The 27,699-nt window shown below is 42.0% G+C and overlaps 1 protein-coding gene across 1 annotated transcript in view; it reads right to left on the bottom strand.

Moving 5' to 3' along the window:
• Nucleotides 1-27,699, bottom strand: part of cubn (cubilin (intrinsic factor-cobalamin receptor)) — a 457,032-nt gene that overhangs the window by 24,329 nt on the left and 405,004 nt on the right. Inside the window, 2 exon segments of the mRNA XM_041183948.1 lie at nucleotides 1,004-1,148; nucleotides 3,270-3,478. Coding sequence (XP_041039882.1) covers nucleotides 1,004-1,148; nucleotides 3,270-3,478 — 354 coding nt within the window.

Genomic DNA, 27,699 nt, shown 5'->3' with positions numbered 1-27,699 from the left:
TGGAGGTATTGAAAATTATTGCCAGCGCCTCTGCTTTCTCCTCCCTTGCCTCACTCAACAGCCTGGGAAACATTTCATCCGGGCCTGGAGATTTATCTACTTTTAAGCCTGCCAGACCGCTTAGAACCTCCTCCCTTTCTATGCTAATTTATTTAATTATATCACAGTCCTTCTGCCTGATTTCCATACCCACGTCATCCCTCTTGCTTGTGAACACCGACACAAAGTATTCATTTAGAACCCAACCTAAGTCTTGCGGCTCCACACACAAATCACAACTATAGTCCTTAATGGGCCCTACTCTTTCCCTAGTTATTCTCTTACTCTTAATGTACTTGTAAAATACCTTTGGATTTTCCCTTTTTTTAACCTGCCAGTGTTTTTTCATGCCCCCTTTATGCTCTCCTAATTTCTTTTTTAAGATACCCCCCTACACATTCTAGGGCTTCCGTTCTTTTGGGCTCTCGGTATTTGCCATAAGCCGCCCTTTTCCTCTTTATCCAATCCTGTATATCCCTCGCCATCCAGGGTTCCAGGTATGAGCTATAACTTTTCTCATAAGTCTGTTGTGCAGCACTGTATCAAATGTCTTTTGGAAGTCAAAAGATGACACCTCTGACGGTGAAGAGCTCTCCCAAGTACTGTATCAGCTGTATTTTGTGGGATTTGAACCTTAAATCCTCTGATGCAGAGGTAAGTGAGTCTCTGGGCTATGGCTGACAGAGGTTCATTCAAAGAATGTAGGAAGGAAGAAGACATAAGTTGTTATTTTCATTACTTCTTGGTCAAACGATGATATTTTTGTTAAACACATACTGGTTTAAGGAAATTCATCCTTTTACATGTAAATTACTCTTGTAGTATCGGTCATATATGTTATGGTTGTAATTACTGTGAAAACAAATAAGCAATCCAACCTGTTAGAGTTAGTTCCATAATGGCTGCCTGCAGTTGAGCATATGTTAGGAGTGCATTAATTAGGGGAAAAGAGTCAAGGATTTACCTGCAACTTCGTACGTTAGCTGGAATTTATTTCCACTCTGGTACGCCTTTGAAGTGAAGTCAATCTTAATTGTGTGGCCATATGAATAAAAATCTGGGACAGTTGGATTGGAACCACAGAATCGATGAATCTGCCCAAAATCGCTCTAAAGTGAGAAAAAATAATCATTTTGAACAGAAATGTAAAAGGCTTAAATCCATGAAACAGTGTATAATAGTCTTGCTCAAGATGAGCTCTAGTTCCTGATGCAATTCAAACTGTTTGCCTTGAAAGGGGTCACAGCAATGCAGCCATTCCCTCATTCACAAAGTTTCCTGATATTAATAAGGTCTTAAACATCTGTACTGGTTCTATTGAAAATATCAAAACCTCAATCATCTATTTTCCTAAAGGCCTGAAAGAATCTTACTTCATTTGATGTAATGTATTAAAGGCACATTATTGTTTGGATATTATATCAGATACTCCTGTCTCTAACTGCAATATACTAGTAAATTGAAAATAAGTATTGCTGAAAAAAAGACATGTTGTTAAAGCTTTTCATTTTGCACTCATCAGGACAATTTGCAACAATACCAAATGTAAAGGGAACAACAATTTATACTTCATGGGAAGTGAGTGCTGATTGGTTGGCAAGTGGAATCTGATTGGTAGAGTTGGTACCGTGGATAATGCACCAGTTGAATTGAAAATAAGTAACAGAGGAAATTGGATGGTACAGTGACTGAGAATACCACAGTGTCAGCCTGGCTCAGCAGTGTCAGGGTCAACCTTGGCTCCGGGGTACACCCATGCTGATAAATCCCAGATTGTGGATTCAAAGGTTCACTTCAGGATTTGAAATGCTCCAGGCTGTTACTTCAGGATCTGATCATTTCTTCAGGCTGTCACTTCAGTGCACCACTGAAGAAAGTGCTGAATTATCAGGAGAGCTGTCTTGCAGATGGGATTTTAAAGTGAGGCCCAGCTGCCTCTTCAGGCAGATTGAAAAAAATTCTATGGCACTATTTGAGAAAAGTAGAGGATTCTTCTGATGTCCTGGTCAACTTTCATCCCCCAATCTGCACCAAAGGGACAGGTTTACTCAACACTTGTGTCATCCACGATTTGTGGAATTTTGCTGCATGCAAATTGGTTTCTGCATTTCCGGACATAATAATAATGATTGCATTTCAAGGTATTTCATTGGCTATTATATATTTGCAGACATCCTGAGGACATGAATAGCACTGTAGTTTTCTTATTTCCTTTTTTTTCCCTCTGACCTATAAGACCCAAGTACAAATCCATCTCAGACCGAGATGGGTTTCCCCTGCTTGGTGTTGAGTTTTAAGTATATGAACCTGGGTGGTCTAAATACAAAATTAACATCAAAAAGTTGGTCATAATTCAGCACTAATTGACTTGCTCAGAGATTTCTGATGAAATATGAAAATACTACTGGTCCAGTAGGTGGTACTCATCTGAGGTTGAGCTGAGTAGAAGGAGCTTTACCCTGCATCAAATCCGTTCTATAACTTAAACAAAAACAAAATACTACAGATGCTGGAAATCAGAAATAAAAACAGAAAACGCTGGAAATAGTCAGCACGTCTTGCAATATTGGTGGTGAGAGAAACAGAGTTAAACTGGTTCTGGTGAAACTTAGGCCTGAAACTTTAACTCTGGTTTTCTTTCCGCAAATGCTGCCAGGCCTATTGAATATTTCCAGTACTTTTGGTTCTCATTCCATTCTATAATTCACTTGGAACTGCCCAATGCTCAAAGCTTGCATAAGGTGCCCATGAAACACACAGTTTTGGGTGAAGCAGGTACACTAGTGAAGACGAGGGCAGTTTGAAAATGCTGCATTTAGAAAACATTTACTTCACCTCATTTGCAATTTCTCATCTTTGTTCTTTACCTGGTTTAGTTTTTTTTAAATTTCTTTTAACATGAAAAATGAAACAGAAGACTTTCTGCCACGAAAGAGTGAACCACAACTATCTTTTCCTCAAGAGAAAATTCTAAAGAAAATGAGTTGGGAAGTGGATTGGGACCAGAGGGGTGGGGCATTGGGGTGCTGGAGTGCAGGTGCCACAAGGACAGAAATTGCAAACAAGTTGTGTGAATGAAACTTTTTCCAAATGCAAAGATTGTACAAGAGTTGATGCCATACGAACCCAAGCTGATGAACAGTGAATTCTTCCCTGAATCGCGAATAGTGCACAAATGTAATGTATTACATTAACATAGTATACGAATAATAAATATATATCTGTCTGACCGCTGGCCAGTCTTTAATCTCCAGATAATCTTCAGTACAGTCTGGGTTGGCTGGTAAATTAAATTCCTGTACTGTCACTCTGATTTGCTCCTGTGCAGGAGCATCAATGGTCCAATGGCACGTGGTGAGGGGTGGATAATCATGTGGGTAACCAGGAGATGTAATGATCTGAGGCGTGTTGGTAGCATTGATAATTCCGCCACATAGTACTAGAAAAAAAACCAAACAAATAGATTAGCAAACTGCAACTGCAGGACAGAATGAATAAGTTTTTTTGAGTACTTTTTGAAACTAATATGATCATTGTAGAGGTTTCCTTTCAGCATTAGCTTTTCTTAATTCACTGATTATTTTAAATATTGCAGTTACATTACATGATAAAATTTAAACTGGGTTGTCACAGACAGGGAAAAAAAAATCCTTGACATTTTGATGGCAAACAGCAGGTGGCACCAGTGCACTAACAAAATTAAGTTCGGAACCAAAATTAAGTTGTTGCACAAATAATATGGAAAGTGGTTCAAGTAAATCTTGTTCTATCTGGGTAGGAATATGTCTTGTTTTGTTCATTAGAAAATTTGTTCTGTTGAAAATTTTAATAATAATGACTGGCAAATGTACAGGACCTTATGGGAAACAGTCAATCCCTATATGATTCTGGTTTAATTAATCCCCTAATAACAGGTTTCAGTTTACATCTCAAAACTTAATTTAGGCTGTCTGTCTCGTTGCAAATGATAACATGATAAGTCACAAGTTGGAAGTAAAAGCATCTCTCACTTCCTGTGACTGACACTGCCTCTGTACTTGTGTAGGAAGTGCTCCCCCTGGTGTTGTGTCACAATTAAACACAGCCAATTTCTTATTAACGGGGCAATACAGTTGAAAGTACACATAGAGGAGAATTTTCTCCCTGCTGGGAAGGCTGGGCACGCATGCGCGTGAATAAGTGCAGAAATCTCCCTGAGGCACAGAGCAACATCAGGGAAATTACTTTGCTCATGAAAAATTGAAATAAAGATTTTAAAAAATTATTCAGACATGTCCCCTCATGGGGCAGCACTTTCCCCCCCGTTGGGTGGGGGGGGGATTGTGCGGGAGTGGGTGTGAGCAGGCAAGTTCCTGATCGGTGCCCCCAGTTGGGGGCGCGCCGCCATTTTACGTGGGCAGGCCCATTAAGGCCCGCCCAGCGTGACTTGCACCAGGAAGCGCTATGCACTCCCTGTGCAGGTGCGGGGGATTACCTGAGTTGGGAGTGCACTTTTTCGCGCACGCGTGTGAAAAGAGAGCACATATCTCCCTGAGGCAAAGTGCTGCCTCGGGGAGGTCAGTGTTACTTTTAAAAAGATAATAAACGATGAGAAAAATTTTATTGACATGTCCCCTCATGTGACACTGTCACATGAGCTGGGACATGTCAATTACTTATGTTAAAAATGTAACACAAATTTTAAATCCCTCATGAAACCTCATCCCGCCCACGGATGAGGTGTCATGATTTTTCTGAAGGCTTGCCAACCTTAAGGTTCGATGGGCAGCATTCTTAACAACTTTAATTAGTTTAATAATAGCCATAATAGGCCTTTGACAGGTTGGCGGGCGTGCAGCCATGTCAGCTGCGCACCCACTGAACTGACAATCTAAATGACGCGCAGTGATATCAGGACCCCCGCCCGACGTCACCGCGTGTCATCTTTCGCGTCGGTGTGCGGGCCCCGCCCCCGCTCGCCGAAGGGAGAATTCTGCCCATGAGTTAGGACATGCCAATGAATTTTAATAAAAGTTTTTACTAAATTCATAAACCCTTCATGAAACCTCAACCCGCAGGAGGATGAGGTTCCATGAAAAATGTGAAGGCCGCCTGGGCTCTTCGCCAGCCCGCCAACCTTAAGGTTGGACGGGCAGCCCTGTTAATTATTTCAATTGCTATTTAATGGCCTCTGACAGTTTGGCGGATGCACAGTCGACTCCAGTGTGCGCCCGCCGAACTGAAGATCGGAATGACACACAGTGACGTCGGGAAACATGCCCAACGTCACTGAGCGTCATTTTACACGTCGTTGAGCGGGGACCGCCCCCGCACACCCACCAGGAGAGTCAGGCCATAGGGCAAAATCTTAAGTTCCGTGGGCGAATGTGTGCCTGACCCGAATGGGCGTAAAATCACGCGGGATGAATTTGGGTGAGTGTCGCGCACTCGGGCGATATTTCGCTTGGCAGGCACGTGTGGCAGTCAGAAGCAGGGAGTGGACAGTGGGGGGGATTGGATAGAGGGGGAGTGAACATTGAGGAGGTCAGGTGGTCAGTGGGGGGGGGTGGCGCACGGATGGTCAGTGGTGTAGACTAGGTGTGGGGAGGGCAATTAGCGGTTGGGGTGTAGCCGGTAGATAGGGAGGGAAGTAGGGGGCGGTGGTGGGTAGTCGGGGGGATGAGGGTTTAGTTGTGGGTTGGGGGAGCAGGGGGTTGAGGAGGGTGGTTGGGGGACATGGGGGTGTAATTGGAGGTGACTGTTGGGGTTCAGCTAGTCCCATGGATGTTTGAGGTGTTGAGGTGTTGTGGGGTGCACTCGGGGGTGCAGCGGGTGGTAGCCAGGTAATCGAGGGATCCTGTGGGGGGTGTGGGATAGTGAGGGGAGTCCCGTGGCCCATGGGGAGTTGGTGGGAGTCCCTGAAGGGAGTTGGAATGAGTCAGTGCTACAGTTACCCAGAAGCTAGAAGCGATTTTAATTCTCAATTTTCTCTGGGTAACTAATACTGTAATACAGTCGGAACCAACCAAAGTATGTGATTTAAATTATCAGATGGTTCTCAGTACAGGGCAATTGCCCATCAGGTGTTTGAATGTCCGAGGCAATTGCCATGCGATCCTTACCTGGGAACCTCCCCAAGGGAGGGGTTGGGGGGGGGGCGGCATGCAGAGGTGGGCTCCTCAGTGCATTTCTGGGGTACCTCCCCAAGATACACTGCCTCTGAGCTCGGAAGTTACAGGCCTATATTCTTTCTCAACAATGCAATTCTCCACATCGTCTGCTGCAACTTTAATGAAAGATTTGCCTAAACCTTGGAAAGTGGTTCTTCAAGAGTTTTCACAGATCTCCACCAAAGTTTCAGCAAACAATTTGTAGAACCACTGTGAAAATTCAACTCCAACATTCCTTATTTGCCCTCATGTAGTAACTTGACATTTCCACTTAACACACTAACCATTCTTGTAGCCTCTAAGTAAGGTTTTCGGTTCATAAAAGTATGGTGTCATGAGCCCTGCCCCAATAGAAGGTGGATTGAAGCTGCCAAAATGAGGGGGCAACATTCATCACTCATTTGCTAATTTTAAAATATCCCATTGGAAAATTCCCTGAATGTTCCCAGGGCATATGCACCCAATAGTTTGGTACTCACTTGAAAGGTCCTAGGTTCAGTTTGGCCGCAACTGGAGTTTTGCAACCAGCTCTGGGCTCCACACTTAAAGAAAAGTGTGAAGTCTTGACAAGAATGGTTCCAGGGAAAGTTCAATTACGTAGATAGATTGGAAAAGTTGTGACTGTTTTCCTTGAAGAAAGGGCAGAGAGGAGATTTGATAAATGTATTCAAAATCATGAGGGGGTCTGGACAGAGTAGATAGGAAAAGACTGTTCCCATTGGTAGAAGGATCAAGAGCAACAGGACACATATTTAAGTTAACTGACAATGCCGATATGAGGAGAAATTTTTCATGCAGCCAGTGGCTAAGGTCTGGAATGTGCTGTCTGACAACATGCTGGAGATAGGATCAATCCAGTCATTTAATGGGGATTTGGATTATTATGTGAAAAAGAAGAATGTGCAAGGTTATGGGGGGATGGCACCAGGCGAATTGCTTGTTTGGAGAGCTGGCGCAGACACGACTGGCTGAATGGCCTCCTTCCGTGCTGTAACAATTTTGTGATTCATCATGTTGTTAATCAGAAAGAAAGTATTATTTTGCAAAATAATTCTTAGTAAATAATGGTACTCTTTTTTGGCACAGACATCAGGGAATCTGAGACTGAAAAATTAGGGTGGTATCCATTTTTACCATGTTTCTATTTCTTCCCTGTTTCTATTGTTTTCGCACATTACTATCACTCTGGGGGATATGTTTGGCAGGAACTTGGGTTTGCGCAAAACTTTTGCTAAATTAATTATAAATCTGTCAAGGTCAACTGTAAATACACCTGCATTAAGCAGTCATTCTTGCCATCCAAGGCTGTGTGGGGGCTGCACATTGCAGCATTCAAGTATCAATTGATCCCATAGAGCTTTAATTGCTGCTTAAAATAATGACACAAGTTAACAAGGTAATGAAAAATTTATTTCCAGAGAAATGTATTTTATTAAATTCATTCTCGAGAAATAGAATTGAAAAGCAAAGAAATTATGTCAAAACAAGAAGGCAGATAGAAGTATTTAAGATAATAAAAGGGTTTGATAAGATATGTGTAGAAAAAATGTTTCCACTTGTGTGGGAGTCAAACTAGAGGCCATAAATATAAGTTAGTTACCAATAAATCCCATAGGAAATTCAGGTGAAACTTCTTCGGCCAAAGAGGGGTGAGCATGTGGAATGTGGCATCACAAAAATAATTGAGGCAAATAGCATAGATGCATTTAAACAGAAGCTAGATAAACATAAAAGAGAAAGGGAATAGAAGGAAATGCTGAGGGTTAGTTGAAGAGGGATGGGATGAAGTTCATGTGGAACATAACTGGGGGAAGACAATGGCGTAGTGATAATGTCATTGGACTAGGAATCCAATAGCCCAGGCTAATGCTCTGGGGATCTGAGTTCAAATCTCACCATGGTGGCTGGTGGAATTTAAAATCCAATTCATAAATCTGGAGGATAAAGCTAGTCTTGGTTTTCGTAGTCACTATCATTAATTGTTGTAAAATCCCATCTGGTTCATGAATGTACATTAGGGCAGGAAATCTGTCATCCTTACCTGGGTCTGCTCTACATGTGACTCCAGACCCACTCTTAACCTCCTGCTGAAATGGCCAGCAAGCCACTTTTCTTGGTGACTTGCAATTTGGTATGGGTAATAAATGCTGGCCTTACCATTGATTCCCATGACACATGAAAGAATAAAAAATAATAACAAAAATAGAAACACTGACATGGACCAGATGGGTGGAATGTCCTGTTTCTGTTTTATACATGTGATGTAACTTGATGAACTGGGGACACCACTTATGGAGAAAAGTAGAACATTTTATTCCTTTAAAACTTTCAGCAGACAAATGGAGTAATAAGGTGCCATTTGGAAATCTTCTCAATTCCATGGACTGAAGGCCCGAGTAGCGCAAGGTCCCTGCCTCCAAGATTCACATGGGGTCAGGAAGAGGACAGGTAGCTGAATGGGCATTGTGCACTGCCATTTGAACCTTCTGTCTATTTTATTTACATTTTAAGACTTTTCTCACAACTCTTTCCAACTTCATTTTCCTGCATAACCTACAGCGCTGATTTAAACTCAAGGTATGATTTGGGGGAGGGGAAAGGGGTACATCTACTGGAGTGGGCACCTGTCAAACGCTGTCAAGGCACATAAAACCCCAGCCCTTTAAATCTTTGAAAAAAATGATTGGAGTGTTTAAAAATAATAATTGTTTGCTATTTCACTCACAAATCTGAGCGTTACCATTACTGGGTTAATGTTGCATGACTGATTTCACAACCTTCCATTATCATAGCAGGTTGCCTGCCATTTTAGTTTGACAGCTCCAAGTGGTTAAAGACTGTTTGATGTGAGATGATGGATTCCAATGCTGTTTTTATAAAGGATTATGCATTTGAATGTTTTTTTTGTTCTTATAAGGAATTATGTAGTTGAAGAAATGTAGATGTAGCAAATAGCTTTTATGAATGAGTGTTTTTTTTTAAATAAAGTCAGCAGTAGACACTTAGAGCTTTATATTATTTCATCTCAGCATGGCTCCCAAGGTCTGGCCATGGTGGATACAGGGTGAGTTAACATGGCAGATGTAAGGGCAACTGGCAGTTGGTGGGGGGCATGGGTTGGCATGAGTTGCCAATAAGTTGGGATGGGGGCTATAAAGGGTGTGGAGGTGCGCAGAAGGATATAGGTTGGCATGAAGGGTATCAGGAGCCATGGGGTGATGGGCAGGTGGGGGCATGAGGGGGTGTGAGGTGTGAGGGCTGGATGGCAGTTTAACAATGTTTTTTTTGCAAACTTCAATACAGTGCTGGATCACCGAGGCAGGAATTCCACCTAGTCTGACTCTGCATCCATCAGCCTTCACACTCATTCCAAGGTCGCTGGACCAAACCCCAGGGAACACTGCCACCCTGGAATAAAAATCACAAGTCCCGGTGCATTTTCACCCAGGTCAGGTAGGGTTTGCAGGGATGGGAATTGCCCTAACTGCACTCCAGACTCAGAAGCGAAAACCCAAGCTTAAGTGTAAGTGTTCACATAGACAGCTGGTACAAAGACAAGATACAGAGCAGAGCTAACCTGAATAAAATTTCCCATAACATTCACTGGGTACTACAAAGTCAGTTCACTCAGTAAGGTGAGCAACATGGTGGATTGGGAATAAAGTGTCACACTGGTGATAAAAGTGATAATAAAATCATGGAGTGTGAATATCAGTAATCTGAGTTTGAGTTGATCTCTTCCCATCTATACCATTACCTGAATCTTTTCAGTGCAACTACTCCCTGAGGTTTCTTTTATTTTCCAGTTAACATAAATAGCATTTTGTACAGCAACAACTCAGTTTACTGGAATGCAACAAGGTGACAATGCTAAATAGCATGCTTTGCTTCCCCGTTACACACAGAAAAAGAACAAATGTAACAGGGTTTATAAAATGTAATGGCTGTTTAGCCATAAATCAGATAATCTGAAGAAGTAATTTTACAAACCTCAGTGCGTTCAGTCCTCAAGTTGAGGTTAATGCCCATTGTCTCCAGGGAACTACATGAAATTGCCAATTATTTTTGCATGACATAATTCATCCCAGAGTGATCATTTCCTGTGTAAAGCCGTACCATAAATCCCTCATCTGTGCTATTATCGCTATTTATGGAATGTTTGTTATACAAGAAATTTAACTTTATTTCCTCAAGACAGATAGTGGTTAATAAATCCTAATTTAATACAAAGTAACCTGAGAATTATTTCACATTATAACAATCTATCCATTAAAAGGCCATTAAGTAGCATCAGGTTATGACTTTAATGGCTCTCTGAAAACTTTAATGGACTATAATTGAAGCGTGTGATGGAACTGAAAACCCACATTTAAAAATGCATTCTACAGGAGACAACATGGCTTTTCCCACACTGAGCACATGCTAGGAATTCAGGTACAAGTTCTACATGATTTTCTATTCATAACATAGATCCACTCACCCACACTTGTAACATGCAGTTCTAGTTGTTAGTTCCACATTGATGGTGCAACTTCCTTCAAGAGTTAAAGCTAATGTTTTGATTAGCACTGTAGCAATAGATGAAAATAATTAGTGTGTTTATGCTGATGAGGCAACATCAGCAACAGCTTACATTTATATACACCTTTAAGATAGTAAAATGTTTCGGGGGCCTTCGCAAAACAAAAATTGACACTGAGTCATATAAGGAGGCATTAGGCTTGAACAAAATGTAGGTTTTAAGGAGTGTCTTAGATGACGAGAGAGAGCTGTAGAGATTTAAGGAGAGAATTCCAGGGCTTAGAGGCTAGATAGTTAAAATCACAGCAACCAGAAGTGGAGTGATGATAGCTGAAGATTCACATGAGGCCAATGTTGGAAGAGCAGAGAGACCTTGAGGGCTGGAGGAGGTTACAGATATAGAGAGGAGAGGTCATGGAGGGATTGAAGACTGAGCTGAGAATTTTAAAGTTGAGGTGTTGCTGGACTGGGAGCCAATGTAAGTCACGGGCACAGGGATAGAGGGTGACAGTGACCTGGTAGGGGCTAGGATAAGAACAGCAGAGTTTTGGATGAAGTCAAGTTTACAGAGGGTGGATGATGAGAGACCAGCCAGGAAAGCATTGGAATAGCCAAGTCTAGCAGCAGGTGAGTTGAGGCAGGCATGGAGATGAGCAGAGGTAGAAGTAGGTGGTCTTGGTGAGGAAAAAGGGTCAGAAGCTTATCTTGGGGACAATTAGACTGCAAGGTTGCCAACAGTCTGGTTTAGCCTCAGACAGTGGCCAATAGGAGGGATGAAGTCACTGGTTCTGTGATAGATTTTGTGGTAGAGACCAAAAACAATGGCTTTGATCTTCCTAATATTTATTTGAAGGAAATTTCTGCTTATTCGATAGTAAACATCAGATTAGCTGCAAAGGCAGTGAAAGAATCCACAGAGGTGGTGGTGAGGTAGAGTTGGGTATTGTCAGCATAGATTTGGAAGCTGATACATTGTTGGATGATTATCTCCTTATGTTTCAGGTACACGGACTACAAGTGTTTCTCAAAGAAGCCAGGTGGATCTGGCACTATGTAATTTCTTCATTTTCTCCTCCTTACACATTCTTTATGTAGAACAGATGGGAGGTAGAAAGAGTTGAACAGTTTGATCAGTAACTCACCCTGATATGGCTCAGCATCAAGTTTTGTTTTGTGAAGGCCCTCAGAACATTTTACTTTCTCACAGGAAATTGCGCCATCAATGTGGAACTCCCCAAGAGCACTGCATGTTAGGAACGCTGTTGGCAGGCCTGGGTTGAGTTGCTGAGGAGCAGCATTTAGATGAGAATCCTTGGAAGATTTGGAGTAACAGTGCAGGCGTGGGAAGGGAAGTCACTACAGGATATTCTCTGGCTATGACTGGATAGATTGGAATGGAATCAGGCGAAGGCAGTCCCACCCAGCTGGACAAAGGAGTACAGCCTTCGAGGAGAAAAATGGCATGCTCATTCCTAGCAAAACATTTTATACAAGTTAAAATCTACAAACACAAGAGACATTTTCTTTGAAACAAGCATCCCTTCCCACATCTTGGGCCATTATCGACAAACAAGCTGGGGGACGTAATGTAATTATAATAAACTAGCGCATATATCTCTACTGTTGTCACCAAGCCACTGAAAAATCCAATTAAGTAATTATAGATTTCAAAGGATTGTATTGTTAAACAAATAAATATTGCAAGAGAGAAATCACAGAGGAAAGAATGGGTGGAATTTATGCATTCCATTATAATTTGTTAAAAAGAGGCTTTTCAAGATCTTCAAATAAATTAATGCATTTTTAACTTCCATTCAATTGGCTGACCTGTCCAGATTCAGTAATAAGCAGACTTCATCCTTTTTTATACTACTTGGCATTAGATGACAGAAGGACCGCAGCACAAGGATACACCACTCCTGCTCCTCCAAGGAAACAAAATACATTAAATTTACTTTGTTAGGCTTCTTTTGGTCCTGGATTATGTCACTGGCAGATTTTGCCTAATGAGGAAGTCATCGTTTTATGTTAAATTGGCAGGTTGGAACCATGGTTGTCATTATGATAATCTAGCACATATAAGTCTGCTGTGTCACCAAGTCATTGAAAAACCCTAGGAAGTAATTATAAATTTCAAAGGTTGATGATGTTACGCAAATAAGTATGTTGAAACATGATCTGCATATTTAAAGGGGACCAAGCGGGCCTACCATGGCTGTACTTTCCATTTGTAATTTAAAATTGCAATTGGCCAGATTAGGGCAGGAAAGGAGTGGTATAAGCTCTTTGCTCTATTTTAAATGCACCCCAGCCTGGGTTCTCCAAAATGTGGCAGGATGAGGTTGACACCAATATTTCTAAATTGCCTTTGTAAAGCTTCCGTTTTACAAGATATTTTCTGAAATACGACAAAGTTTCTTTAGTGTATGACACAGACCAACAAACAACTCAGATTCTAAAAGATTGAAAGAAAGGGATGATCTCAATCAAGAAATTTTCAAGCCCTATAATACTGATGTCCTATAGAATGTTTGCTCTGCATAACAAACAAAGAGTTTCAAAGCACCAGAAGATTGATAAAACTCTGGACTATGCAAAATATAGACACAAGCTTTCTTATACTTCACCACAATGTGGCACCTCCATTTAATGTTCAGTTCTTTAAAAATTTTTGAAGCTAAAGTCCATAGCATTCAGATACAATGTAATGTACAGTTTCTACTAGTAGGGCTGTACTATTTTCCAAACCATGGAATAAATCTTCCAAAATGAAAGAAAGGACTTGTTTATAGTACTTTTCACATCTTTAGAGTATCCCAAAACATTTCAAAGCCAATGATTTCTTTTTTTGATCTGTAGGCATTGTTGTTCAGTGGACAAAATGAATATAAGGCTAAACATAAAGCTACAACTATTTGACACTAACTTTAGCATTTGATAATTTTAGAGGTGAATGTCTTTCTTTCTCATAGCAGAATAACTTGCTGATGAGATCAATTTGCTAGAAATTTGTTATGAGGATATTGGGATAGATTATTCAAAATGAATGAACTGAGATAGGTGGGATGAGTCACCCATTCATATTTACCTTGTGATCTTTAAACTGCCAAATGCTGAACTTATTGCAAAATGTTTCGAAATGTCATCACATAAGGAAATACTTAGACTTAATGTAAATGAGAGAGCTTCATAAATAAATCCAGAAGAGCCTTGACATTATTTATTACTTAAATTCAGAATGAATTGATGAGTCACCTATTTCTTCACTCAGAGATTTGAATGCTTTAACAAAGCGTGGCTGAGGCACAGACCATTTTATACTTTATGGGAAAATGAAGAAAAAATACATGGGGCAGAATTTTACATTCAGTGTGCGGGTGTGCACTCGACACACCTGAGCATAATATGACGCGCAATGACGTCAGGTGTGCATCCTGAATTCATTATGCACTCGTGTGATATTTCATTCGTTGGGCCCGCGCCGGAGTCGGCTGCTCACCTGCCGATAATTGAAGGCCTATTAAGGGTATTAGCAAGCTAATTAAAATCAAATTGACGCTGCCCATCCGACCTTACGGTTGGCGGGCAGACGAAAAAGCCAAGCGGCCTTTATATTTTTTAGGAAACCATCTTCCACCAGTGGGAAGAGGTTTCCGAAAGCAAATAAACATTAACTAAAAACTTTATTTTTGAATTCAAAATATGTCCCAACTCATGTGACACAGTCACAAAAGGGGCATTTAAAAATTTTTTTACTGTCTTTATTAATTTTTTTCAAAAGCGCTTCAATCTCCCTGAGGCAGCTCCGTGCCTCAGGGAGACTGAAGCACTCCTTTGTGTGCATGTGCGAACTGTGTGCCAGGCACACTCTCTCTCCTCTCCCCCCCCCCCCGCCCGCACAGGTAGCGCTGAGCGCTGCTGCTCGCGGTCCGCACAGGGTGGGCCTTAATTGGCCCACCTGCATGAAATCGCGGAGTGGAGCCAATGCGGGCGGTAGTCAGCTTCCCGACTGCTCCTGCCGCTAAAGCTGAGCCTGCCTGATGAGGGAACAATGATGGCCATAGAATTTACAGCACGGAAACAGGCCATTCAGCTCAACTGGGGTTTACGTTCCACATGATACTTTTCTCACCCTATTTACTTCATCTCCACCTATCCAAATATCCTTCTATTCCTTTCTCTCTCATGTACTTATATAGCTTCCTCTTAAATGTTGTGCTGTTTGCCTGGACTACTCTGTGTAATTGTTAAGTTCCACATATAAGTGCTCTCTGGGTAAAGAGGTTTCTTCTGAATTCCTTATTAGTAACTTTACATATTTATGGCACCCAGCTTTGGACTCCCCACAAGTGGATACATCTTTTCTAGATCTTCTCTATTGAACCCCTTCATAATTTAAAGACCTCCATCAGGTCACCTCACAGTTTTCTCTTTTATTGAAATTCATTTAACATTTACATAAACATTTATCAAATTTTTAATATGTTCTTTTATTCGTTGCATTCCCCTTCAGTATAAGCTATACTCACTAATTTGGTGTCACCTACAAATTTGATACTGTAGCTTCAGTTCCTGAGTTTGAGTCGTTTAAGTAAATGGTGAACAAAAGTAATCCTGGCATCGAACACCACATGCCACCCTTTGCTAATCTGTGTAACTTCCTCATATCTTCCCAGAGGTGAGGTCAGCATGAAAGCAGCAGCCCATCTAGTACAGATGGGTAACCAAATCAGCCCATTAATGCACATAATGGAGGAATGTTGATGGTGTTGAAGGGTCTACCTGACAGTGGAAAGGCTCTGTGCTGAGGCCAGAGCCTGCCAGGTCCTGGGGTGGTGCCATCGATATCTCTTCTCAATACCCCAGCATGGATAGGCTAGGATGCAACAGCCATTACTGTGGCTGCAAATCAATGCAGAATTTTTTAATTTTCACAATGTCGCAGAGAACGCGCCATTTTGAGGCACCCTCATGCTATCTCCCCTGCCTTGGCACCATCCACTCCTTCCAGTTGGGCTGCCACTGGACGAGAACTTTGGGCCAGGTGATTTGGCATCCCAGCTCAGGAGCCTGCCCACCTTCCTTAATTGGATGGCAAACTTGGAGGGAGCCTCTAATTAACGGCCTCCTGTAATATCCTGCAATGTGCAGCCAGCCAACACCAGTGTGATCAGGACTCGCCTTTGTTCCTGGTGGCAGAAAAATTTCAGGCAGTAAAATTCCGCCCAAGTGTCTGACGTTTCATATAATACAGAGAATCGTGGAATGCTGATTGAATCAACCTTCCTATTAATTAGAACCAATCCAGTCAAAAACTCACAACCAACTCCTAAAAATAACCTTTAGAACCCAAAAAAGTTTGAAGAATATTGAACAATTTTAGGGAAAGAAAAATCAAAAAGCATATCCACAAATTTATCCTGTACAGTCCCAATAATTTTGACTTTGCTGCACTTAACAGGAGATCTCAAAAGCATTGAATGGAAGTTATAAGAGCTGTTTTTCTCAACTGTTGTTCCTTCATGTGGTACCTGGGAACTCTGGTGGATGCCAACTTTAAACTGAACACAGTCCTTCAGCATCATATTGAGAAGAAACAAAGGGAGCTTTGAGTCTCTTCAATACAATGAAGTGCTCATGCAGAACTAACTTGTGGCATATAAAACACATCAAAAAAATATTCTTCACGGCGCAGAACAGTTGGAATGGTTTGGCTTTTGTGGCCCATGCCATGATCTGAACTGAATTCAAGAGGGAACAATTGTATAGGGGAATATTTCTAGCCTGTCACTAAGCACTGTAGCAGACGAATCAGCTTCTAGACAGGCATTTTGCTTTGCTAAAGTCCTTTGTTAGGCTTTAGATTAAGAAGCTGATGAAGAATAAGCTTGGTGTGTGACATTGGACATGCACATGTCGAATATCAGTATGACTGGCATGTTGTAAATTGTCCTTCATACCATGCTGACAGTGCATGTCATTGCATAACTTTTGAGGAAACTCTTAAGACCTGGGTTGATGTCTGTTGGAACACACCTAGGGGCTAGCCATTAGAACACACTCTCATATCTCCAGCAGATCTCAATGCCTGTTGTGATGACAACTGCTGCTGAAGCTCTGCACTTCCTATTGCTGAAACCATAAATTTTTGGGGTATGATTCTTGCCATGCAGAAGGGTAGTAGCAATGCGCTAAGAAATTTTATGGTTAGTTATGTTAATCACCAAGCTAAATATGAAATTCCTGGCACTTATGACACTTATTTGTTATCTATTGATCAACTAATGACTTTGTAAGGGGTTGTAAGTTGGCATTATTTGTGATTGTGTTGGTTCTAAGATGACATGGCTGGTGATGAAAAGTGGAGCTGAATTTACTCGGTGTGACTGACTCAGTAATCTGATAACTGAGCCAAGCAGTTCAGCAATACTCTAGGTCACTGTTGATGATTGACCAGTCAACCTGACTTATTAATGAGACCAGAAAGGGTAGATCTGTCACTAGATACTGGGGTTCATTCAGCTGTAAGCTAATGCTTTAATATGTATGGTGATCCTGCCTGAATGAGCAGAATAGAGTTGACCAATTCTGGTTAATTTTGAGCAGTACCCTTACACATATTTAAGGCTTCTGACTAACTGCCTCACTGGATAGTGGTAAGTCAATAGAGTATGCATGCCAAATTAGACAGCTGGCGATTTCTCAGCTTCCAAATTTGTAAACATTGTGTTGCATTTTTGCATGCTATCTTCCCTCTCAATTTTTTCTTGCTGCCCCATGCATTCAATCTCTCTTCTCTTCAGTCTTTTTTTAGTGAATTCTTTTCCTAGTTCATCCAATTCCTCTTCGCCCATGTTCCCAGAACCTATATCACTAAGGTTTCTAAGCGCCCCTCCCACACCCCAAATTCTTGACATTCTTGAGAAAAATTCTTCTAATTCCACACTTTCACCAAACAGAAACTGTTACTATGGGAACCCACATTGATCCAGATCCAGCTGTGTCTTAATTGGTATGATATGCAGATCACTCTTATCCCAATCCCGAACCAGCCTTTGCCCTGATCTCTTCTTCCATTATTGCTATTTAAGAAATATGAGTTCTGATGGAAGGGCCATACCCAAGCTTATCTTTTCCCTTCATGAATTTCTGCTCCGTTTTATGCTGGTCTTTCCTTATCTGAGATTATGTTATTAAATGAGGGGAAAATAAATCAAGTCCAGATTGCTCACTCATTTCTACATCAGCACATTGCTTTTTGGGTAGTGGGAAAGGTGGGTGTGGTGGTGGTGATCGAGAGAGGAGTAGGCAATTGAACTTTTTCCATTACCACTTGAATAGAAACAATACTACCATGTGAAAAATCTAGGCCACTGCAAATTTAAAAATAATCTGTTTTGGGTTTAGTGGACGAAAACTGTTGTCATCAAAAAGACATTTAAATTGCTAGTCTTATATTTGGATCAAAATTATAAAACAGCGGAACCCCGTAAGAAAGCTGGATCTGGTAAACAAGCTTTACTTATTCATCCTTTCAATTTTTTTAAAAAAGCTTAAGTCGGCAATTTTTCTCATTGTTAATGCTTTTGCATATACGCATGAAGCTAAAAGTTCCTGCTGGCTGTGAGGAATCTTTGTAAGAAGACAACGGAGAATGAGAGAACTCAACAGCTCCCTGCCCACTTTGCACTGCACTCCAATTTCCTGACCTAACTGTCACTGGCAGTGTGTGTTTTCACATTCGAAGTGCCAAAGCCTTAAGGGGCAATTAAATATACAAATAAAGATATAATGACGCACTCAGTGCATTTCCTCCCTTCCTGCCCCTTTCCAATTGCTCAATTTCAAATGAAGGTTAAAGGCCAAAGTTATTTACTTTCCAGGAAGGGATCCTTCCATTCAGTAAGGAGTAATGGGATTGCTTTCAATGCTTACCTCTTATAAGACATCAGGGTGAAGAACAAAGAGGGCATGCCAGAGATGACACAAGTACCAGACTCCAATTATACAAATAAATCAGATATTACGCACTGAACTTTATCTCCCCACCACACCTCCAGAGCAGGCTGGCAGGTGGGGAGAGTTTAAAATAGGGTGGGATGGCGGGGGAGGGTGGAGGCGGGGCAGGGGGGGGCGGTACCATGCCCATTGCCTTATCTCTCCACTTGTATTTTACCAGCAGTGGAGGTGGTGGTGGATGTCCTGCCCACCCTTAGGGTAATTGAAACCCTTAATTGGCCAATTAATGGCCATTTCAGGGTCTCTCCATCCTCCCTCCCCACCACCCCCACCCCCACCCTGGTGGCCTGCTTCGAGCATGGTGGGGAGGGGTGCCCTCCTGATTAGGCACCCTGTGCGAGGGCCCACCCCTGTGATACGGGCTGGCCCTGCAGAAAGACTTCCTGTCCTTGCATCTGATCTCTCCACCCTTTGCGGGGGCTTGCCTGATTGGCCCTGCTGATCTCCAGTCCCACTTACCTCTCTTCCCTCCGTGCATCAGGGTTGCTGGTCCTGGGGCTGTTGCAGTTACAGCATTGGCCACCTCTTCTGGTGGCACTGCTGGGCCTTCTGATTGGTTGGCAGCTCTTGGAGGTGGGACATCCTGCCTCGGGCTTGGTGTGGGGGGAAGGGGGGCACAAACTACAAACTCAGACAACTAATTGTCTGAACCATGCAAAATAGCATTGTGGTTTATAGGCCAGGCAGACCTTCCAGCCCATGGTTGGGACCACGTCTGTGTATTAAATCCCGACCTGTGTCACTATTCATATCTACAAGCCTTTGGTACCTGGCAATGATAGAATTACCTTCACAGCCATTGGTTCAGTGGGGATGCATTACACAGCTGTAGCACTTGCTGCATGGGAATCTGCACCACAGGGACATGACTTCCAGTGGTTGAATATTTTATGCCTTCAGCTTCTTTCATGTTATCACAGAAGGCATTCACAGTATCAGACAATTTGTTAAATATCAGCAGGTGATTAATATATTGTTCAATAGCACCAACAATTTGATCTCTTTTTTAACTGAACAACACTCAACAGGCAGAAAATGATCATGTGATGGGTTAAATCCAAGAAAAAGCAATCTGCCCTGTCTCTCCCACCGCCCCCACCCCCAACTTCAAATCTATTACATTTCCACTTGCCCTAATAGTAACAACGTCTAGTCAAGCCCTCAAAGAAATTCCCAGTAAAATCAGATGAGAAGATGGGAGCCAACAAAGTTGCAAAACTCATTGATGTCACAATGGAATACCACTGCCAAGGCAGTAGAAGTCCCACTATGTCTGCTACCTGGCAACAGAAATATGGCAGGGGATGCTGATTGGCCAGAAAAAAACTAGGGTAAATGTGTTGACTCTTAAATTCTCTCTGAAATGGCCTAGCAAACCACTCAGTTCAAGGGCAGTTAGTGATGGGTGATAAACATTGGGGAGAGGGGGATGGGGAAGAGGGAAGGGGGGGAGGGGAGGGGAGGGGGAGGAGGGGGAGTGGGGGAGGGAAGGGGAGGGGAGGGGGAGGGGGGAGGGGGGAGGGGGGAGGGGAGGGGTAGGGGGAGGAGGGAGGGACAGAGATTAGCACAGGCTGCTAACAGGTGCTTTTATTTAGTCAGCTATTTTTTGCTAGGTAATTCTACAACTGTTCTCTGTTGAGGATACCTCCTTACTTCTTGGAAAAGCAACTCAAGGGCTACAACAATAAATGCTGGAGTGCTACAACTGACTCCGAGTAGTCTAGTTTCAATTTTAATACTTCCTTCTCATCCAAGAATCTGGCTTCTAATTTGGAGCTGCAGCTCTTTAAATAGACATAGCACCAAAAGGAGTTCCTAATAGTTATGAATAAGATTCCACAGGCCACCAACTGTTTGAGGGAGCATTCAAAGATTAGAAAAGTTATGTAAATAGAAACATCTGTGTGAGAAAAATTGACAGTCTTTTGCGACAGTTCCTATCACAATTGTGCATGATCTTCCATTTCTGTATGTTATTCCAAATGATGCATGGACAATGAATTGTATGAAAATCAGAACATTGACATGCCTTTGGCTTCTTTAATTAGAGTTATCATTATTGTCTGCATGAAGTTCTCTGACCATTCTCATGATAAGTAAATGGGCCGGACCTTCTAATGTCAACAGCGGCGAATGTTGAGGCATCTCCCACAGTTGCAATTTAGGACCCATCAGATTCCTAATTCACAAGCCTGCACTGTAATTGCCTGGGAAGTTTAAACTTCCAATGGACTAATTTGTACTTCCGAGGCCACACTGCGAATGTCTTCTACTCTGATTTCAGTGTTGAAGACCTGGGCTAGATATGTGCTACTTATGCTAGAATTGTTGCACAGTTTAATTTCTGGTGTAATTCAGTGATTAACAGCAGAACTCAACCCACCTCCCCCATACATATCCCCCCACACCTTTAACCACCCCCCCAAACCTGACCTCTTAACACCCTGACCCGATGACCACCCCACTGACTACCCTCCATCCATTCACTTTCCCACCCCCTCACCTTCCCAACCTTTGATCCATCCACTCACCCGCCCACTTAACGACTCACTCACCGACCCATCCACCGATTCACTCGGGCATTCACTCACTCACTCACCCACTCACCCACTAACTCACTCATTCATCAACCCACTCACTCACACGCCCACTGAAAAACTTTGAAGGCATAAACACTTATCTGAATATGCCAGCTGATGTCATAGAAAGGAAGCGTGTCCTCTATGCTACTCCTTTTCACTAGTGTTCCCTGTGGATGGCTGTGCTGAAGCATCGCTGCTGCAGCCTGGGCACAACGTCCCAGCTGGAAGGACACAAAAGTGTCAGGGCACAGTAATCTTTGCAGTCAGCGGCAATAGCCCCATCTTTGCCACTGACCAGAAGTTCTAGGCCAATATCTTTGCATAGCTTATTAAACATTGAAGTTACATTCTTCCCCATATTTTTAATCAATTCTGAAGGTATTCCATCTATTCCAGCTGCTTTTCCAGTTTTTATCTCATTTATTGCTGCTCTTATCTCACCCCTGAGCATTTCTGGTTTAATAAAATCGATGTCAACATTATTCTCTTCTTCTAGGTCAATCATTTCAGCTTTTTCATTATTTGCTTCTAGCTCTTCGATATGCTGCTTCCATATTTTTCTTATTTGATCAGAGTTTGTTAATAAAACACCTTGCTTACTCTCTATTGTTGTTTTCAGTCCCTTAAACTGAGTGTCACTAATCTCTTTTGCTCTTGCAATATCTACTCTTCCATTCTTTCAGTACATCACCAAGAAAATATCATACATTCATAGAAGGAAAAGAACTAGAACAGATTCAAGAATTCAAGCATTTAAGAAGTATAATATCTGCAGATGGAATGTGTATCAAAGAAATAAGGACACGGAGAGCAATGGGAAAGGCTGTATTTAGTAAGAAGAGACAGTTGCTAACCAGAAAGCCAAATAAACAACTCAAGAAGCGACTTGTGAAGAGCTTGATTTGGAATGTGGTTCTGTATGGGTGTGAGACTTGGACCTTATGGAAAGAGGAGAGCAACTTGCTAAATACTTTTGAAACTTGGGTTTGGAGGAGAATGGAAAGGATCGGCTGAACAGAAAAACTAACAAATAATGAAATGCTGAGGAGGGTGAATGAACAAAGACATTTGCTGAATGTAATTAGGAAAAAGCAAAGAGACTGGGGAGGGCTCATTTAAAGAAGAAACGGACTAGAGACGCATAATGGAAGGAAGATTTCAAGGAAAAAGAGGAAGAGGAAGCAAGAGAACATCAATGCTGCATGGCTTGAAAACTGAAGGAAGATATTGGGAAATTAAAAGACTGACAAAGGGCAGAGAAACATGGAGAAGACAGCACGCATGATGATGATAATGATTCCAAGTGATTATAGAAATATTTCAAGATTTATTCCTTATGGATATAAGACTGTCCAGCCAAGAAACACATGTGCTGATGTGACCTATTGTGAAATCTCTAGTGATGGAACATTCTGCTGAAACTATACAAATGTAATTGATTGACTGATTAATTATTCATTGGTTCTGCCAAAGCATATTCACACTCCTGTTAACAAAAAATGTTTAAGTTGAATGTTCCTGGACTTTATTGCGTATACCAGTAAAAACGAAAATATACTCGTGCAACAATCTGAAAATGAACCAGCAGATGAATGAATGAGTAGGGCTGCTGACTGCCAAATGACCCAAAGATTATACTCTCAGCTGGGAATGAAAAAAGCAAAGCAGTGTATACTTACACTAAACTTCTTAAGCCATTAAGTTTGGATGCTTCATTTATCACTTGTTAAATGTTCGCTTAGTTAAATACTAAGCAATTGCCTTAGTAATGTTGCCAACACTCAAAATTTGTTTAATGAATTATTGATTTTGTGTTATTGCAAATTATCTAGATTTCTTTTTTATTCCAGATATTTCATTTTGGCTTCTGGAGGCAATACAATGGAGAAGCTCTGGACCAGTAGTATTTAGGCTGCCATTAGAGCAATGTGTGCTCTGGCCATGAGTGAGGAAAGCAGGGGTGGGAGTCTGTGGAAAGAGAGGGCCAAGGCTTCCTTGTGAGGTCTGGAGGAGCACTTCTGCTGAACATTAAGTGAAAAGTGTTAAGCTTACAAAACGCAGAGCCAGGCCATTTAGGAGAGAAAGGAATGGTAGCAGTTTGGAACTTTCTGCCATGAAAAGCAATGGATACTAACTCAGTTAATCACTTTAAATCTGAGACCAATATTTTTTTTGGTCGATAAGAATATAAAAGGATAAGGAGCAAAGACAAGTGGCTGGAGTTAAGATACTGATAAACCACAGCATCAGTGAATGGCAGAACAGGCTTGAGGAGCTGATTTCCTACAATTGTTTCTAAGTTACTTCACTGCTGGGCCTGTTCTGGTCCATGAACTCACTCTTCCCACACATGTCCTAACAAGGATGTCATCACTTTCTTCCTGCCCACTTAGTCCTCCATGGTGCCGCACAAGTGCCAGGTAATGACCATCTCTAACAAGAGACAACCTAACCATCCCCACTTGACATTCAATGACATTACCATCATTGAATCCTCCACCATCAACATTCTGTGGGATGACCATTGACCAGAACCTTAACTTCATATGGACTTGCCATATAAATACTGTGACTACAGGAGTAGGTCAGAGACTGGGAATTCTGCAGCATGTAACTCACCTCCTGACTCCTCAAAGTCTGTCCACCATCTACAAGGCACAAGTCAGGAGTGTGATGGAATACTTGCCATTTGCCTGGATGAGTGCAGCTCCAACAACACTCAAGAAACCTGACACTATCCAACACAAAACAGTCCGCTTTATCAGCTCCCCACCTTAGGCATCATTCCATCCACCACTGATGCACAGTGGCAGCAGTGTGTACTGTATAAAAGATGCACTGCAGCAACTTTCCAAACCTCCTTTGACGGCACCTTCCAAACCTGTGAGCTCTACCACCTAGAAGAACAAGAGCAGCAGATGCACAGGAAGAACACAACCTGCAAGTTCCCGTCCAAGTCAGACATTATTCCGACCTGAAAGAAAATCATCATTTCTTCTCTGTCTTCTTCTCCTTATTCCTCTTTCAGTTTCTCCCATTTTATTTGGGGTCGCCACAATGCTGATTGATCACTCTTCTCCAGTTCCTCCTGTCAGTCACTTATTCTTCATCCAACCTATTGCGTTTAAGTGTCGTGCCACCACATCCTTTTGTCTGGTCTTAGGCTTTCCACTTTTTCCTGGCAGTCCCATCTCCACCTTTTTAACCTCACCATATGTCCTCTCCCTCTCTCCACAACATATGTCCTTACCATTTCAATCTCTCTTCACTATTTTCTTCAATGCTTCTGCAATCTTCATTGGCCCTCTGATGTACTCGTTTATGATCCTGTCCTTTCGCTTCATGCCACACATCCATCACAGATCTACATCTCATTAGCATCAATCATTGTTCCTCACTATCTCTGGGTCAAAGTCTCAGAGATCTCTTCCTAACAGCACTGTGGGTGTACTTACACCAAGTGGACTACAGTGGTTCAAGAAGGCAACTCATCATAACCTTCTCAAGGGCAGTTAGGGCTGGGCAATAAATGCTGGCCTTGTCGTGATGCCCATATGCCAAGAAACTGCAGTCCTAATGATATAATTGGGAACTGATCTTCATATTTTAAAAAAATGGACCCCACCATCTTTTTGCTGGTATCCCAGTTATGTGCTCAAAATAACAGGTTAAGATTAAGATGGCAAAAAGTCACCAGGATTAGCAGAGTAAGTGACTGCCTCATTCTAACTCTCCCCCTTTCCACCAGGCAAAGTATCGGGGCAAGTGTTTTCACTTGCCATGATATCCATCTAAATTCATAATAGGTCCAGAGAATGAACAGAAAACCATCAATTTATTTCAGCTATTGGATTTATCATGCGCCTTACATAATCCTTTTTTTCTGCAGACGATAGAATGGGACTACAGTGGAGTTTGATAGATGTATCAACCAGTAAATAGCCAAGTAAATGGCACTGATTATAGCAGGCGGGTTCATGTGAATGCAATTTGTTCATTATATGTGATGACTGGCATAAAGTGATTGCACTGTGAGAATGTTGAATTCAATGGAAATCACCTTAAGAATATCATTAAAAGCGTACTCTAGAAAAATAGAAAGCTATAAAGGTCTTTCAATGTTAATAAACAAAAATAGATTTAAAGATTATTTTCAGTTGGAATTGGAAAGCTGACTTTTAATAGGAGGTTGTTATAATAAGATTTGTTTAATGTGTATTATTTATTGCTCCACAAGGGAAATTACATAAAATACTTTCACAAGAGCATGTAATTTGCTGCAAAGCATCTGTTGCTTTTAATACTTCTCTTTGCGCACCAAAATTTCATAAGCCATTAAGTTTGGATGCTTCATTTATCACTTGTTAAAGGTTGAATTAGTCAAATACTAAGCAATTGTCTCAGTAAAGTTGTCAACACTCAAAATTTGATTAATGAATTATTGACTTTGCATAAGTGTTATTGCAAATAATCTAGATTTCTTTTTTATTCCAGATATTTCATTTTCGTTCCTTCGCTGGGTCAAAATCCTGGAACTCCCTCCCTTCCAGCACTGTGAGTGTACCTACACCGCAGGGACTGCAGTGGTTCAAGAAGGCAGCTCACCACCACCATCTCAAGGGCAATTAGGGATGGGCAATAAATGCTGGCCTAGCCAGCAAAGCCCACATCCCATGAATGAATAAAAAAAAGGCTGTTTATTTCTCCCTCAGTAGCAGAGAAATCTTATATAGCACGTCTTTAAAGAATAGGAAAGCTGAATATTTTTTAAAAGTTGAGAAACTTGTAAGTGTTGATGTTTAAAGAGATTTTGGTGTCCTCATACAAAGAGCGCAGAAAGTTAGCAAGCAATTAGGAAGGCAAATGACATGTTGGCCTTTATTGCAAGGGGATTGAAGTACAGGAATAAAGAAGTCTTGCTTTAGTTGTGCAGGGTTTTGGTGAGACCACATCTGGAATATTGTGCGCAGTTTTTGTCTCCATATTTAAGAAAAGATACACTTGGATTGGAGGCTGTACAGTGATGGTTCACTAAATTGGCTCCTGTGTGATGAAACTGAAATATTTACCTTAATCTGAAGTCGGAGGTCGAGAACTCCAGTTCCTGATAACCCTCAGGCCTTTCATGCATTCGCCGACTGAGAAATGGCTGCACACGCGCAGTTCATTTATTTTACCTTCTTCAGGCCAGAAACCAGTCCTGCGTGCCTGCGCAGAAGCATGGAAGGTAAACAGCATGAAAAGCAGGTCAGCTTACTTGAACCGGAGTGCCATTACCAAATAGGTGCTACAGGGAACAGGACGGGGGAGGGGGACAGGGAGAAGGTCCCAAACCAGGGAGGCGAACAGGGAGTGGTCCCAGAAGGAAGTTTCAGGTGAGGGAAAAGACAGGGATCAGGAATAGGTCCCATTAAGTTATGTTTAAAGGAAGGAGCAAAGAAATAGGCTCTGAGTTAAAGGAAGAGCTGCAATGAGCAGACTTGAAGTGAAGTGGGCTTGAGAGAAGCTGTGAAGATCTGAGAAGGCAGCCGAAGGTTGGTGACTCCGTGCTGTGTTGAAGCAGTGGTGTTCTGCTTGACATGGACAAAGATCTGAAATTGTGCTTGGCAGCTGACATTGGCATGTACTCGGAAATCCAGGGGAAAGGAATCTCAGAAGGTGAGATTAAAATCCTGCGAGGTGGGCCACTGTTGAAGCTGCCCGAATGGGAGTGACATTTGGAAAGAACTCCAGGGTGAGATCGTCAAATGTGAAGATTGGAAACCCTTGTGAGAAAGATGAAGTTTCAGTGAGATATATTGGCTCACAATGTGACAAAAATCTGTGTGGGTTGTTAAGAAATCCATGGAATCTGTCATTTATTGGGGTGCATTCAGTGTGTGTCAGAGAGAGAACACATGGATTTTAAGCTCCCTGAGAAGAGAAGCTCTGGGGTTTTTGTGATAGTAGTTAATTGAATAATCAGTTATAGGATTCAGTAAAGTGATCAATTTATCAGAGGTGCTACTGGAAGACTGAGGGTGGAATCATCCCAAATTTGCACTAAATAAAGTAGCGGGTGAGTAAAACGGTGGTTTTACCCACCAGCCGTAATGGCCACTTTTCACACTTGTATCGAGCCAAACCCGCCATATTGGTTATGCATTCCAGGGAAACACATCGTTTCCATGGTGGGCGGGGTCTCTTTCACCCGCCACGCCATCACCGCACCACATCAGTGTGCAGGGCGCCATATTTAAAGTCCAGCTGTGCACATACCTCTCAGTGCCTCCAGCCCACGACTGTTGCAAAAAAGACATGGCCCTGAAAGGCAAAAAGACTGCAGCCTCCAGCTTCCCGTGAGCATCTTTAGAATGCAGTGGAGGCTCACCATGATGTCCTCTACCCTC

Source organism: Carcharodon carcharias, chromosome 3, assembly GCF_017639515.1.
Source record: "Carcharodon carcharias isolate sCarCar2 chromosome 3, sCarCar2.pri, whole genome shotgun sequence".
In the NCBI taxonomy this organism is placed as follows: domain Eukaryota; kingdom Metazoa; phylum Chordata; class Chondrichthyes; order Lamniformes; family Lamnidae; genus Carcharodon; species Carcharodon carcharias.
The sequence above is the reverse complement of the archived record's forward strand: the minus strand, read 5'-3'. Positions and strand labels throughout refer to the sequence as shown.